This window comes from Entelurus aequoreus, linkage group LG10, assembly GCF_033978785.1.
Source record: "Entelurus aequoreus isolate RoL-2023_Sb linkage group LG10, RoL_Eaeq_v1.1, whole genome shotgun sequence".
Lineage (NCBI taxonomy): Eukaryota > Metazoa > Chordata > Actinopteri > Syngnathiformes > Syngnathidae > Entelurus > Entelurus aequoreus.
The window spans coordinates 49,563,464-49,576,813 of NC_084740.1; the positions used below are offsets into that span (position 1 = coordinate 49,563,464).

A 13,350-nucleotide genomic window follows, 5' to 3' on the forward strand; every position below is an offset into this window, starting at 1 on the left:
AAAAATAGTGCTGACATTGCACTTCATAATAGCACTATTAACCAGTCATTTTAAACATTTAACTCATTCCTTTACAGAATAAACACATTTGAAAAAACAAGTGCAACTGTACTTATTTGTACAAAAGTGTTAACATTGTATTTCCATGGCATATTGTATTGTAACTAGTTCCACAGCAGTTTCTATCCTGTTCTTACCTTATCTCATTGATCTCATCTCATACTGTATGTGTGTTTATGTGTGCGTACACATGAAAAACATAACAAATACATGAACATAACAATGAACAGAGTTGTACTTTTTAGATGTCAGGGCCCTATGCATTATGTACACATATTCTTAATATAGTATACATTTTAACTGACCTTTATTTGACTATGTTTGTCTTTTGGTAGGTGGCTAAAATATGCGGTGCTGCTGACCGCCGTCTAACGTTAAGTTACTGTGTGTGATACATTGACTAACGTTACGTTACTGTGTGTGATACATTGACTAACGTAACGTTATGAATAGGTACCTCATGCAACCCTGCTTAAAACAAATCACTTGACAAAAAGTATGAATAAGGTAGCAAACTGCAGTGGACGCAACAGATTGCCGTGTTTGCAATGACGTTATAACCACAGACATCTTATAAGTAGACGCAGCATTGGCTGCTGTGATGCGAGAAATTCGTCTGCCATCTTGAAGTGGTGATGAGGAGCCGGCGAGCAGCCTAAACTAACAGTTGACAGGTAGGAAACAAAGATGCCGAGCTGGTGTTCAGCGTTTTTCTACTCAAATGAGCGGACTGTTGAAAATAGGAATCGGGGGATTACTTTTCACAAGTAAGATTTAACATTAACGTACTATTGGTTGTATTTTATGAAAAGAATATTACCACAGAGTTGAGAAGGAGCAAAGATCTTCAATATTTGTATGTGAAAATCACAAAGAAATCTTCTGGGGGAGGATGACCCCCTACAGGGGTTTGGTTTACAAACTTTCAGCCCCACCTAAAACTAAATTCACCAGCCGCCACTGATGATGATGCATTCTCATTTTAGGCAAAATATAACACAATACTTTCTTAACAGTATAATTGTAACCAGGAATAAGTCTTCAAGTAACAATATTCAAATACTAACATTGCTGGGTAAAACAGAATTTGGTTTTATTCTGAATCCAATGAAACAGATTGGTGGTTTTAGCTGATATAAAGACTTTCAGGTGTTTATATACCGGTATGTCTATGTTTAAGTATTTGGCAGACGCTTTTATCCAAAGCGACATACATAAAAAATACATATATAACAATCACTGTAAACATGATAATTTAAGGGAAGAATGTAATACAAAATATCAATACAAAGTGTCAAGACAGAATAAACTCTCTGCTGCTGCAGCAACAGAGATACGGTCTATAAGATATATAGATATCTAATGTATTCATACATTGTTTATGTAGCATGTATATATAACCTAATCATATTGTTTCTTCAACTTAAAAATAGCTGACCGTTTTTTTCCCCTTCTCTGGGATTATATTCCCAGTTTTGATCTCGGACGTCTGGTCACTTATAGCATATAAGAATATTCTATTAATGTTAAGCAAACTATGAATAATAAAACACGCCAAAACATGTGTCCGTTATAATAGCTACACGTATGACAAAAAAGCATGTGAAAATCAGTGGTATTCAGTGAGGTAAAATGAATTAAATGCGCTGACAGTTCATTGCTCCTGCCAAATGAATTGCACTGAGTGGAGCGGATCACCACTCCAAGATGGCGGCCCCGCGTCTCGTCTGCGCCAGTAGGCAGTAGCCCTCGATGCTGCGTCTACTTATAAGATGTCTATGGTTATAACGTTAGCAGTGAGTTTACAGCCTCACTGATTTAACTACACAGCAAATAAAAGTCACGTTACTTAGCCAATAAACGTTATCTTACATTCAAAACTTACCCTTCTTTGTGCAACTTCAAATGTCGAACGAAGTTGGAAATTGTTGCATCTCCGTCTGTAATATTCCACCTGCGTGATTTTCATACGGCAATTCGTTTTTTGTTGACCAAGTCGTAGTTTTTATACCCGAAGGAAAACCAACTTTGGCATAATTGTTTCTCACTGCTGCGGTGTTTGACAACTCTTCTTCATTGGTTGTCCTGCAATTTGATTGGATGAATGCTGTGTGATGAAAACAACGTAGATCTAATCTGATTGGCTGTTGTACTGAGAGCACACACGCTGACAGAAACAACACGCTGATAGACACAGACGAAGAAAATGAAAAATACGGAGCGCTCCCAAATAACTTTTTAAGCTTTGGGTTTTGGGGAAAGTAGCAAGTCATGTCAAGTCAAAAGGCTCAAGTCCAAGTGAAGTCACAAGTCATTGATGTTAAAGTCTAAGTCGAGTTGCAAGTCTCTTTACATTTTGTCAAGTCGAGTCTAAAGTCATCAAATTCATGACTCGAGTCTGACTCGAGTCCAAGTCATGTGACTCGAGTCCACACCTCTGGGTGTTAGTCAAGGGAAGACCACAAGGAAGTGTTGAAATTTAGAAAAAAAATAGTATAGCAATTATTTAAATACTGAAAGTTAGCCCAGTCTCATAAAAATAAAGAAGAGTAAAAGGATGTTTTGAGATAAGAACTCTCAGCTAATTGTTATGCTTCAAGTTGCAAGCAAAAATTGGAGTTACAAGCGTTCTGTACAAAAAGTGCACTTTAATTTAGTGTTGTTTTGATATGTCATCTTAGTGACATCATGCACAAAAGCGCACTAATAGCTTGTTTTAAAATGTCTCTGACAATCTTGCACTTTCTGTTTTGAAATGTTTGTGCCACTGCTTAATAACTGTTTAATAAATACAGTTTTAGTAAATTGACTTAGTTGTGATTTCCCTCTCTGCATGAAAGTTTAAAATGAGCATATATTAATGCAGTATGAAGAAGAATGTTTTAATGTAGACACATAGAATCATCTTACTGGTGTTATTATATGCATCAAGTGTTCATTCAAGGGTAAGGCAAAATATTGAGATATATATTGTGTATCGTGACATGGCCTAAAAATATCGAGATATTAATAAAAGACCATATCGGCCAGCCCTAATATATATATATATATATATATATATATATATATATATATATATATATATATATATATATATATATATATATATAAGGACTTAAGGCACGCCCCCTCCAGGTCCGTGCAGACCTGAGTGAGGACAGCCTCTCGTTACGTCCACACATAAACCGTTGGCCAACCAAAAAGTTACTTTTTGGTTGGCCAACGGTTTACGTTGTATTGCGCACCCTGACGGCAAGTGTGGGAGTCGGTTCTGAAGTATGAAGTAAAGAGACGTAACTTCGTCACCTCGCCTGGTTATTGACTCCAACCCAGAATATTACACTGCCCATACCTATGCTCCTTCAAAGTCTGTGCTACTGGCTGCAAAGCATTGCACTTTCAAATACAACAATGAGTAGAGAGGAGTGTTATGTGTGTATATGTGTAAATAAATGAACACTGAAATTCAAGTATTTATTTTATTTATATATATATATATATATATATATATATATATATATATATATATATATATATATATATATATATATATATATATTTATAAATTGCTAGAATTCACTGGAAGGCAAGTATTTATATTATTATATATATATGAAAGAAATACTTGAATTTAAGTGAATTCTAGCTATGAATATACTCCTCCCCCTTAACCCCGCTTCCTGGCCCCACCCGCCCCCCAAATCTCCCGAATTTGGAGGTCTCAAGATTGGCAAGTATGCCCGTAGAAGAAGAAATTCTTCTTCCACGGTAACCAGCCGCCCCCGTAGAAGAAGAAGCGTGCGGTGCATGCAGGGATATATGACTGCGCGAGGCGTGCCGTTTTGATTACCATTTGTTTGTTTATGTAAAGACCCCAAAATGGCTCCTATTAAGAGACACGCTTACGACGCAGACTTTAAACTTAAGACGATCAGTCACACAGTAGAACACGGGAATAGAGCAGCAGCGAGAGAATTTAACATAAACGAATCAATGGTGTTTAATTCGGACACTGAAGAAGAAGAATTCTAGAGATTCGTGGATGAGGAATAACTTGATAAAGTGAGCTTTACATGTTTATTTTGTGTGTTGTGTTGTGTGACATTAACGTTTGAGCAAGGTTGAGTTATTGATATATTGTTATTGCTCTGCACTATTTGGAGTGTTACTATATTGTGATTGCACTAACGTTTGATGTACCGTAACAGTATCACTGTTTTTTACGTGTTTATTGAATCAGGGAAAAGTTCCCCTCCACTATGTGATATAAATGTTGCACTACTGTTGTACCTTGCTGTTGTTAATAGATGTGAAGTGAAATATATTTATATAGCGCTTTTCTCTAGTGACTCAAAGCGCTTTACATAGTGAAACCCAAAATCTAAGTTACATTTTAAACCAGTGTGGGTGGCACTGGGAGCAGGTGGGTAAAGTGTCTTGCCCAAGGACACAACGGCAGTGACTAGGATGGCGGAAGCGGAGATTGAACCTGCAACCCTCAAGTTGCTGGCACGGCCACTCTACCAACCGAGCTATACCGCCCCAATGGATAAAAGATAAAAGAAAAGATAAACAAAACACCACGTCACTGACTTTAGAATAATAAAACAGCTGTTTATTCATTTTGGGAGTGAACGAAGCTGTCAAAACGCTGGTTTGTAATCTATTAATAAAGTTTGACTGACCTATCTAACTGTTTTGTTGACATTCCCTTTAGCGCAGCTCCATCTAATGTAGACCTGGGCAAATTAAGGCCCGGGGGCCACATACGGCCCGTTAAGCTTTTCAATCTGGCCCGCCGGACATTCCAAAATAATAGTTTTAGATGTTTAAGATGGAAAGTGTAGCTACCATTATGATCTGCAGTCATGTTTTCTAATGACCGGAAGTCTTCAACTATACTAAGTCTTTCAATGCTTGGAATCTGCATCATATACTAGTTCCTATGGTCATCTAATTAGTTACTATGGTCATCTAATTAGTTACTATAGTCATCTAATTAGTTACTATGGTCATCTAATTACTTAATGTGGTCACTATGAGATATCTCAGATTGTAGGTGGGGTTTTTTTTCACTATGTTTGTTGCATTTTGTTTGCGTTTCGGTTGATTGTAAAATATGTTGTCAATATTCAGTGTTTTATCATTCATAGTTAATATTGTAAATCCCACATTCTTTATTTCCATGCACTTTCTGGGTGTCTCAATCAGTAAAAAAAAATGTCAAATTCCATTCCGTTTTTCAAGGCAGTCTGTCATAACGTTTTTAGCTTTCAATCATTATTGTGAGGTTTTGTATTAGTGTTCCTAAAGATAGATATACCGGCCCCCAGACACACTTTATTTTATCTAAATCTGGCCCCCCGAGTAAAATAATTGCCCAGGCCTGATCTAATGGATGCATATGTGCGCCTTATAATCCGGTGCGCCTTATATGTGAACAAAGTTTTGAAATATGCCATTCATTGAAGGTGCGCCTTATAATCCGGTGCGCCTTATAGTGCGGAGAATACGGGTAAGTGTAAAATAAAACCCAACACCATTATGATTTGTACATTTTCAGAATGTGCTTGTTCTATTTTTAAACAAAGAAAACAATCCGAAGTTGTCTTTATTTTTAAGTTATCGTGCCGTGATTTTACCAGCCCCCCGGCCCATTTGGGAGTAGATTGTTCTCCATGTGGCGAGCTAAAAATGAGTTTGACACCCCTGCTTTCCCAGCATGCACGTCCAGGTGAGCCGGCAGAGTTCTTACCTGGCCCACAGAGGCGGCTGTAGTGGTAGGGGTTGCAGCACACGGTCGGACTGTCCGCTCCTCCGAAGCTCTTACACTCACAGAGCGCCTTGAGCTGGGCCGGGTGCTGGAGGTCTGACCAGCGGTACAGTCGACACACCAGCAGCTGCGGGGACGAGACGAGCTCGGTCCGGGACACCATGACACAGTCGCTGGGCAGCCCTCCTCTGGACTCCACCGCCTCCAGTAAAGTATCCAGCGCTTTCTCCTTCAGCTTTTTTAAAAGAGTGTGCGCGGCCAGTTTGACTTCTTCCTCCAGCACCGCGCGGGGAGGCGTCATCGCTTCCGGGGACTCGGGGGAACCGAGCTGGTGGTCCCTCATCCCGTCCTCGGCGTGGTCCCGCTCTTTAAATAGGCAGCAGGTCACCGTCCTGGCGTCGGTACCTCCATCTTGGTCCAGCCCGCCTGGGCCACCCGCGAAAGCCCCGCTCGGGGTCATCGATCCGAACTCCGTTTTGGGAATCTTCTGCGGGTTGTTCGCGAACGCCTCGTCCCTGCTGCACCCCTCGCTACTTGCCACATTTCCATCGTCCCCGTCTTTATCTGGAACCAAACGGCTTCTCCAGAGTCGCCGCACAAGACCCGAGCGTCTCGTCCTGAACATAGACGACCCGACTATCTATTTGGGGGAGGGGGGGAGTGGAAGGTGGGGGTGAAGGAGGGTAAGAGAGTGACTCTTTACACGGCCGTCCCGAACTTAACTCGAACTCAACATGGAGACGTCAGTGAGACGCCGTGCAGAGCTCGCACAGCCGACTGACGGACGCAACATCGGATGCGGACACGCACCGGTTGCGTCTAGACGCCGACAAAAGCGCACGGCGGCGGCGACGACGCGGCGACACGCGACATTCCGAGCAGAACGCGACAAACGAGGGGGGGGGGGGGGGGAAGCCAACTAGACTTAGTCCATCGCGGATCCAAACAAAAGTTGCTTCCAAAACTCGCGATAGTTTGGCACTTTTTGTACAACCCTACTCTTCTAAAAAAAAAAAAAGGCTCTTTTTGTTAAATCCCCACAAAAAGAAGAATCCTAGAGACGTAGCGCATTCCTGCTTCCCTCCTCAGAGTCGGACTGGACTGGCAGCCAGCGTGCTTTCTTTCCTTTTTCACTACCCCCCTCTCCCCCCCTCTCTCTCCCCCTCTCTCTCTCTCTCTCTCCCGCACACACGCACACGCACACACGCACACGCCCGGGGCCCCCGAGGAGAGCGCTGGAGCCATTGGCTGACTCCCATCATGTGCTAGTCTAGACACTTTGGCGGCTGGGAGCTGCACTGATTGGTGCACAAACAAGGTTTCAAGTTTCTCAACTCTTAAAGGCGAAACATCCACCTTCGACTCACTCCCAACTTTATTTACATGTCGGCGTGTTATCGCGCTGGGCTGCAAAATAACAAGAAACACCCATGTTTTTTTGGTTGTTGTTTTTTTTGTTGTTTTTTACAAACCCCGTCTCCATATGAGTTGGGAAATTGTGTTAGATGTAAATATAAACGGAATATCAATCAATCAATCAATGTTTATTTATATAGCCCTAAATCACAAGTGTCTCAAAGGGCTGTACAAGCCACAACGACATCCTCGGTACAGAGCCCACATACGGGCAAGGAAAACTCACCCCAGTGGGACGTCAATGTGAATGACTATGAGAAACCTTGGAGAGGACCGCATATGTGGGTAACCCCCCCTCTAGGGGAGACCGAAAGCAATGGATGTCGAGTGGGTCTGATATAATATTGTACAATGATTTGCAAATCCTTTTCAACCCATATTCAGTTGAATGCACTACAAAGACAAGATATTTGATGTTCAAACTCATAAACTTTTTTTTTTTTTTTGCAAATAATAATTAACTTAGAATTTCATGGCTGCAACACGTGCCAAAGTAGTTAGGAAAGGGCATGTTCACCACTGTGTTACATGGCCTTTCCTTTTAACAACACTCAGTAAATGTTTGGGAACTGAGGAGACACATTTTTGAAGCTTCCCAGGTGGAATTCTTTCCCATTCTTGCTTGATGTACAGCTTAAGTTGTTCAACAGTCCGGGGGTCTCCGTTGTGGTATTTAGGCTTCATAATGCGCCACACATTTTCAATGGGAGACAGGTCTGGACTACAGGCAGGCCAGTCTAGTACCCGCACTCTTTTACTATGAAGCCAAGTTGATGTAACACGTGGCTTGGCATTGTCTTGCTGAAATAAGCAGGGGCGTCCATGGTAACGTTGCTTGGATGGCAACATATGTTGCTCCAAAACCTGTATGTACCTTTCAGCATTAATGGTGCCTTCACAGATGTGTAAGTTACCCATGTCTTGGGCACTAATACACCCCCATACCATCACAGATGCTGGCTTTTCAACTTTGCGCCTATAAAATTCCGGATGGTTCTTTTCCTCTTTGGTCCGGAGGACACGACGTCCACAGTTTCCAAAAACAATTTGAAATGTGGACTCGTCAGACCACAGAACACTTTTCCACTTTGTATCAGTCCATCTTAGATGAGCTCAGGCCCAGCGAAGCAGACAGCGTTTCTGGGTGTTGTTGATAAACGGTTTTCGCCTTGCATGGGAGAGTTTTAACTTGCACTTACAGATGTAGCGACCAACTGTAGTTACTGACAGTGGGTTTCTGAAGTGTTCCTGAGCCCATGTGGTGATATCCTTTACACACTGATGTCGCTTGTTGAGTAGTACAGCCTGAGGGATCGAAGGTCACAGGCTTAGCTGCTTACATGCAGTGATTTCTCCAGATTCTCTGAACCCTTTGATGATATTACAGACCGTAGATGGTGAAATCCCTAAATTCCTTGCAATAGCTGGTTGAGAAAGGTTTTTCTTAAACTTTTCAACAATTTGGTCACACATTTGTTGACAAAGTGGTGACCCTCGCCCCATCCTTGTTTGTGAATGACTGAGCATTTCATGGAATCTACTTTTATACCCAATCATGGCACCCACCTGTTCCCAATTTGCCTGTTCACCTGTGGGATGTTCCAAATAAGTGTTTGATGAGCATTCCTCAACTTTATCAGTATTTATTGCCACCTTTCCCAACTTCTTTGTCACGTGTTGCTGGCATCAAATTCTAAAGTTAGTGATTATTTGCAAAATAAAAAATGTTTATCAGTTTGAATATCAAATATGTTGTCTTTGTAGCATATTCAACTGAATATGGGTTGAAAAGGATTTGCAAATCATTGTATTCTGTTTATATTTACATCTAACACAATTTCCCAGTTGTATGAGGAGGACAACAATCAATTAGTGCAGTGGTTCTTAACCTTGTTGGAGGTACTGAACCCCACCAGTTTCATATGCGCATTCACCGAACCCTTCTTTAGTGAAAAAAAAAAAAAAAAATGTTTTTTCAAATTCAAGACAAAGTTATATATTTCTGGTAACACTTTAGTATGGGGAATATATTCTAAGTAACAAACACTTAATTTACAGTTATTTGGACACTAGGGGAACATATTCTAAGTAAATGTATTTATTTAACAAAGACTTAATTTTAGGTATGTCCGATAATGGCTTTTTTTTGCCGATATCCGATATTCCGATATTGTCCAACTCTTAATTACCAATACCGATATCAACCGATACCGATATATACACAGTCGCGGAATTAACACATTATTATGCCTAATTTGGACAACCAGGTATGGTGAAGATAAGGTCCTTTTTTTTAAAAATTAATAAAATAAAAGAAGATAAATAAATTAAAAACCTTTTCTTGAATAAAAAAGAAAGTAAAACAATATAAAAACAGTTACATAGAAACTAGTAATGAATGAAAATGAGTAAAATTAACTGTTAAAGGTTAGTACTATTAGTGTGCTTACGGACTGTATCCCTTGCAGACTGTATTGATATATATTGATATATAATGTAGGAACCAGAATATTAATAACAGAAAGAAACAACCCTTTTGTGTGAATGAGTGTGAATGGGGGAGAGAGGTTTTTTGGCTTGGTGCACTAATTGTAAGTGTATCTTGTGTTTTTTATGTTGATTTAATAAAAAATAAAAAAACAAATAAAAATGATACAGATAATAAAAAAAAACGATAGTGGTAATTTCCGATATTACATTTTAAAGCATTTATCGGCCGATAATATCGGCAGGCCAATATTATCGGACATCTCTACTTAATTTAAAGTTATTTGGTTAGGGTTAGGGTCAGGCTTACAGTGTTAGGGTTATAATAAGGCCATGCCAAATAAGGCATTAATAAGTACTTAATAATGACTAGTTAAGAGCCAATATGTTACTAATTTGCATGATAATAAGCAATTAATAATGAGGCCATGCCGAATAAGGCATTAATAAGTACTTAATAATGACTAGTTAAGAGCCAATATGTTACTAATTTGCATGTTAATAAGCAACTAATTAATGGTGAATATGTTCCCCATACTAAAGTGTTACCATGTTTTTTTACTGGTGCACAAAATGAACCGTGCATGAACATCACCTTGTTCAAACAACAAAACCAACACAGTGCATAAACTCACAACAAATTACACACCTGCAAATCAGTCAGCTGTTGCCGTATCCGTAATACGCCGATAGGGAGAAGTTTGTATTTACACGATGAGTCGGGTGTGTTTTGACCTCCGCCGAACCCCTGAGCCCGACTCACCGAACCCCTAGGGTTCCATCGAACCCAGGTTAAGAACCACTGAATTAGTTTGAGACTTAATGGGGGAAAAAAATACTAAAATAGAATTTGAGGACATTTGCTGAACAAGGCAATGTAAATTCATATTGATTTTATTTGTATTGCACCATTTGTAAAATAATGTTAAAATAAAAATGGCATTTGCACATTTTCCATTTACAAAGTGTATGTTTAAAAAACTGACTCTCTACTAGGGATGATGTTTGATAAGAAATTATCGAGTTGGAGCCCATTATCGAATCCTCTTATCGAACCGATTCCTTATCGATTTTCTTATTGAATCCAGATAGGTTGTTGTATATGGAAAAAAACACAATATTTGGTTTAACAAAAGCTCACTTTTATTTTATAACAAAAAAATCAAATAAAATAAATAAATAAATATTGACTGTTACCCCCCTAAAAAAAATTAAAAAATAAAAATATTGACTGTTGTTACCCAAAGTATATTAAGTGGGATTTTTCAGAAAAACTAATATATACAGTAACACAAAATCAAACCTATCTCTGTGATCACTATAGGTGAATAGCCATGCCTTGAGGCGTTTTTTTCCGGTCCATTATTTTTGCTGCTTGTGTGACATCACAGGAAATGACGTAGCTCAGTCTGATGACTGAGCTACGTCATTTCCTGTGATGTCCCACAGGGCATTTCTTGTGGGGCGGGATTCGTTCCCAGGGATTCGAATAAAGAAGTAACTCTTTTTCTTTACTATTGTGGCCTCGATAACGGGAACCGGTTCTCAGAAAGGGATTCGAGTCCATGGAATCGGTTCTTTTCTATTCGAACGGTTCTTTTCTTATCGAACAACCGGGAGAACCGGTTTTGAACATCATCCCTACTCTCTACACCAGTTTTTCGCAAAATTTTTTCACAAAGTACCACCTCAGCTCATATGTGCCGAGCACCAATGTGGGATTGATGGCAACTTTCAATCTTTAAATTAATATTTGAAAAATCAACCTTGTTGTTGTTAATTTTGTGGGGAGTTTGGTCTGTTTTACAAAATAATAAAGCCACAAATTATATGGGATGTTAACTTCGCTAAACGTCTATATATATTTTTTTTAATACACACACACCGAGCACCCACTCTACACCTATGCCTCAGCGAACACACAGCTCTCCATGTGCCACCATAATGATCAATATTAAGATACAGTAGCGTAATAGGCCTAAGTATTCATTAAAACAAGACCGAGGTTTTATTTAACAAGTACATTGCTTTTTGGGGGCCACTGTAACATTATACACAGTTTGAACAGTAACATATAACATGTTTGATATAAGAAACTAAAACACTGTACTTTAATCAAGTGATTATTTGGCGTACCACTGGATGGAGCTTGTGTGCCATTGGTGCAGGGAACCAAAAGTTGCATACAGAAACAATAAAATATTAGTATATTTTCCAAAAAATACAGTACAGGCCAAGAAACACCCATGTTTTTTTTTATGAGGAGGACAACAATCAATTAGTTTGAGCCTTAATGGGGAAGATGTAAATAATAACTTGTAAATATCATAAATATTATTTATAATGGGTTGGGGTGTGAATGTTCTGAGCTTGGGTACATTTGTCAAAGAGACATTCTTTTTTCAGTATCTTTACAAAAGAACATAATTATAATCATACAAATATAAATAATACTGTAATTAAAACAATAATAATTATTAATTTTACCATCAACCTGACTCTGATTTCAACACTCTTCTATTAGGCCAGGGGTGTCAAACTCATTTTAGCTCCGGGGCCACATGGAGAAAAACCTCTGCACACACGGGCCGGACTATTGAAATCATGGCATTAAAACCAAAAAAAAAAAGACAACTTCAGATTGTTTTCTTTGTCTTACTTTGGCCAAAAATAGAACAAACACATTCTGAAAATATTACAATAAAAATATAGAAAAAAATTAAGTTTAGATCCATGACGGAAAGAAGAAAGTGAATGAGTGTTTATAACTGAATAAATGTACATATGCATAAAATGTGTTTTTTTGTATTATTTTTTTTAATGAATTAAGTAACATTTATGGCATTTTTTCCAAAACACAATATAGAATGTGAGACAAAACAGGATAATGCATACATTTAGCGTTTGTTTTCAAAATGGTTACAAAAAAGTGGGACCCCGAAAAATTTACTGTGGAACCCCATTTTTATGACTTGATGGAGTCCCTGGAACTCCATTTTGTAAATTCCTAGCGCCAACACTGATGGAGTATTGGTGCGTGCAAAACAACAGCAGGCGGCTGTGGCCTGCAGGCCGGTTCTAATACTAATCAAATATCATCCCGGGGGCCATGAATAATTAATTCGGCCCGCGGGCCTTGACTTTGACACATAAGTATTAAAGGCCTACTGAAACCCACTACTACCGACCACGCAGTCTGATAGTTTATATATCAATGATGAAATCTTAACATTGCAACACATGCCAATACGGCCGGGTTAACTTATAAAGTGCAATTTTAAATTTCCCGGGAAACTTCTGCTTGAAAACGTCTATGTATGATGACGTTTGCGAGTGACGTCAATGGTTGAAACATTGTATCCCAATACAAACAGCTCTGTTTTCATAGCAAAATCCCACAGTATTCTGGACATCTGTGTTGGTGAATCTTTTGCAATTTGTTTAATGAACAATGAACACTGCAAAGAAGAAAGCTGTATGTGGGATCGGTGTATTAGCGGCCGCCTGCAGCAACACAACCAGGAGGACTTTGACTTGGATAGCAGACGCGCTATCCGACGCTAGCCGCCGACCGCATCGATGATCGGGTGAAGTCCTTCGTCGCGCCGTCGATC

At 39.3% G+C, this 13,350-nt stretch overlaps 1 protein-coding gene across 1 annotated transcript in view; it reads right to left on the reverse strand.

Moving 5' to 3' along the window:
- smad6b (SMAD family member 6b) overlaps positions 1-6,977 on the reverse strand; it is an 86,612-nt gene extending 79,635 nt beyond the window's left edge. Inside the window, exon 1 of the mRNA XM_062061101.1 lies at positions 5,816-6,977. Within this exon, the coding sequence (XP_061917085.1) occupies positions 5,816-6,458 (643 nt within the window). The 5' untranslated portion in view covers positions 6,459-6,977. The remainder of the gene's footprint in view (positions 1-5,815) is intronic.
- Positions 6,978-13,350: the final 6,373 nt, after the last annotated feature.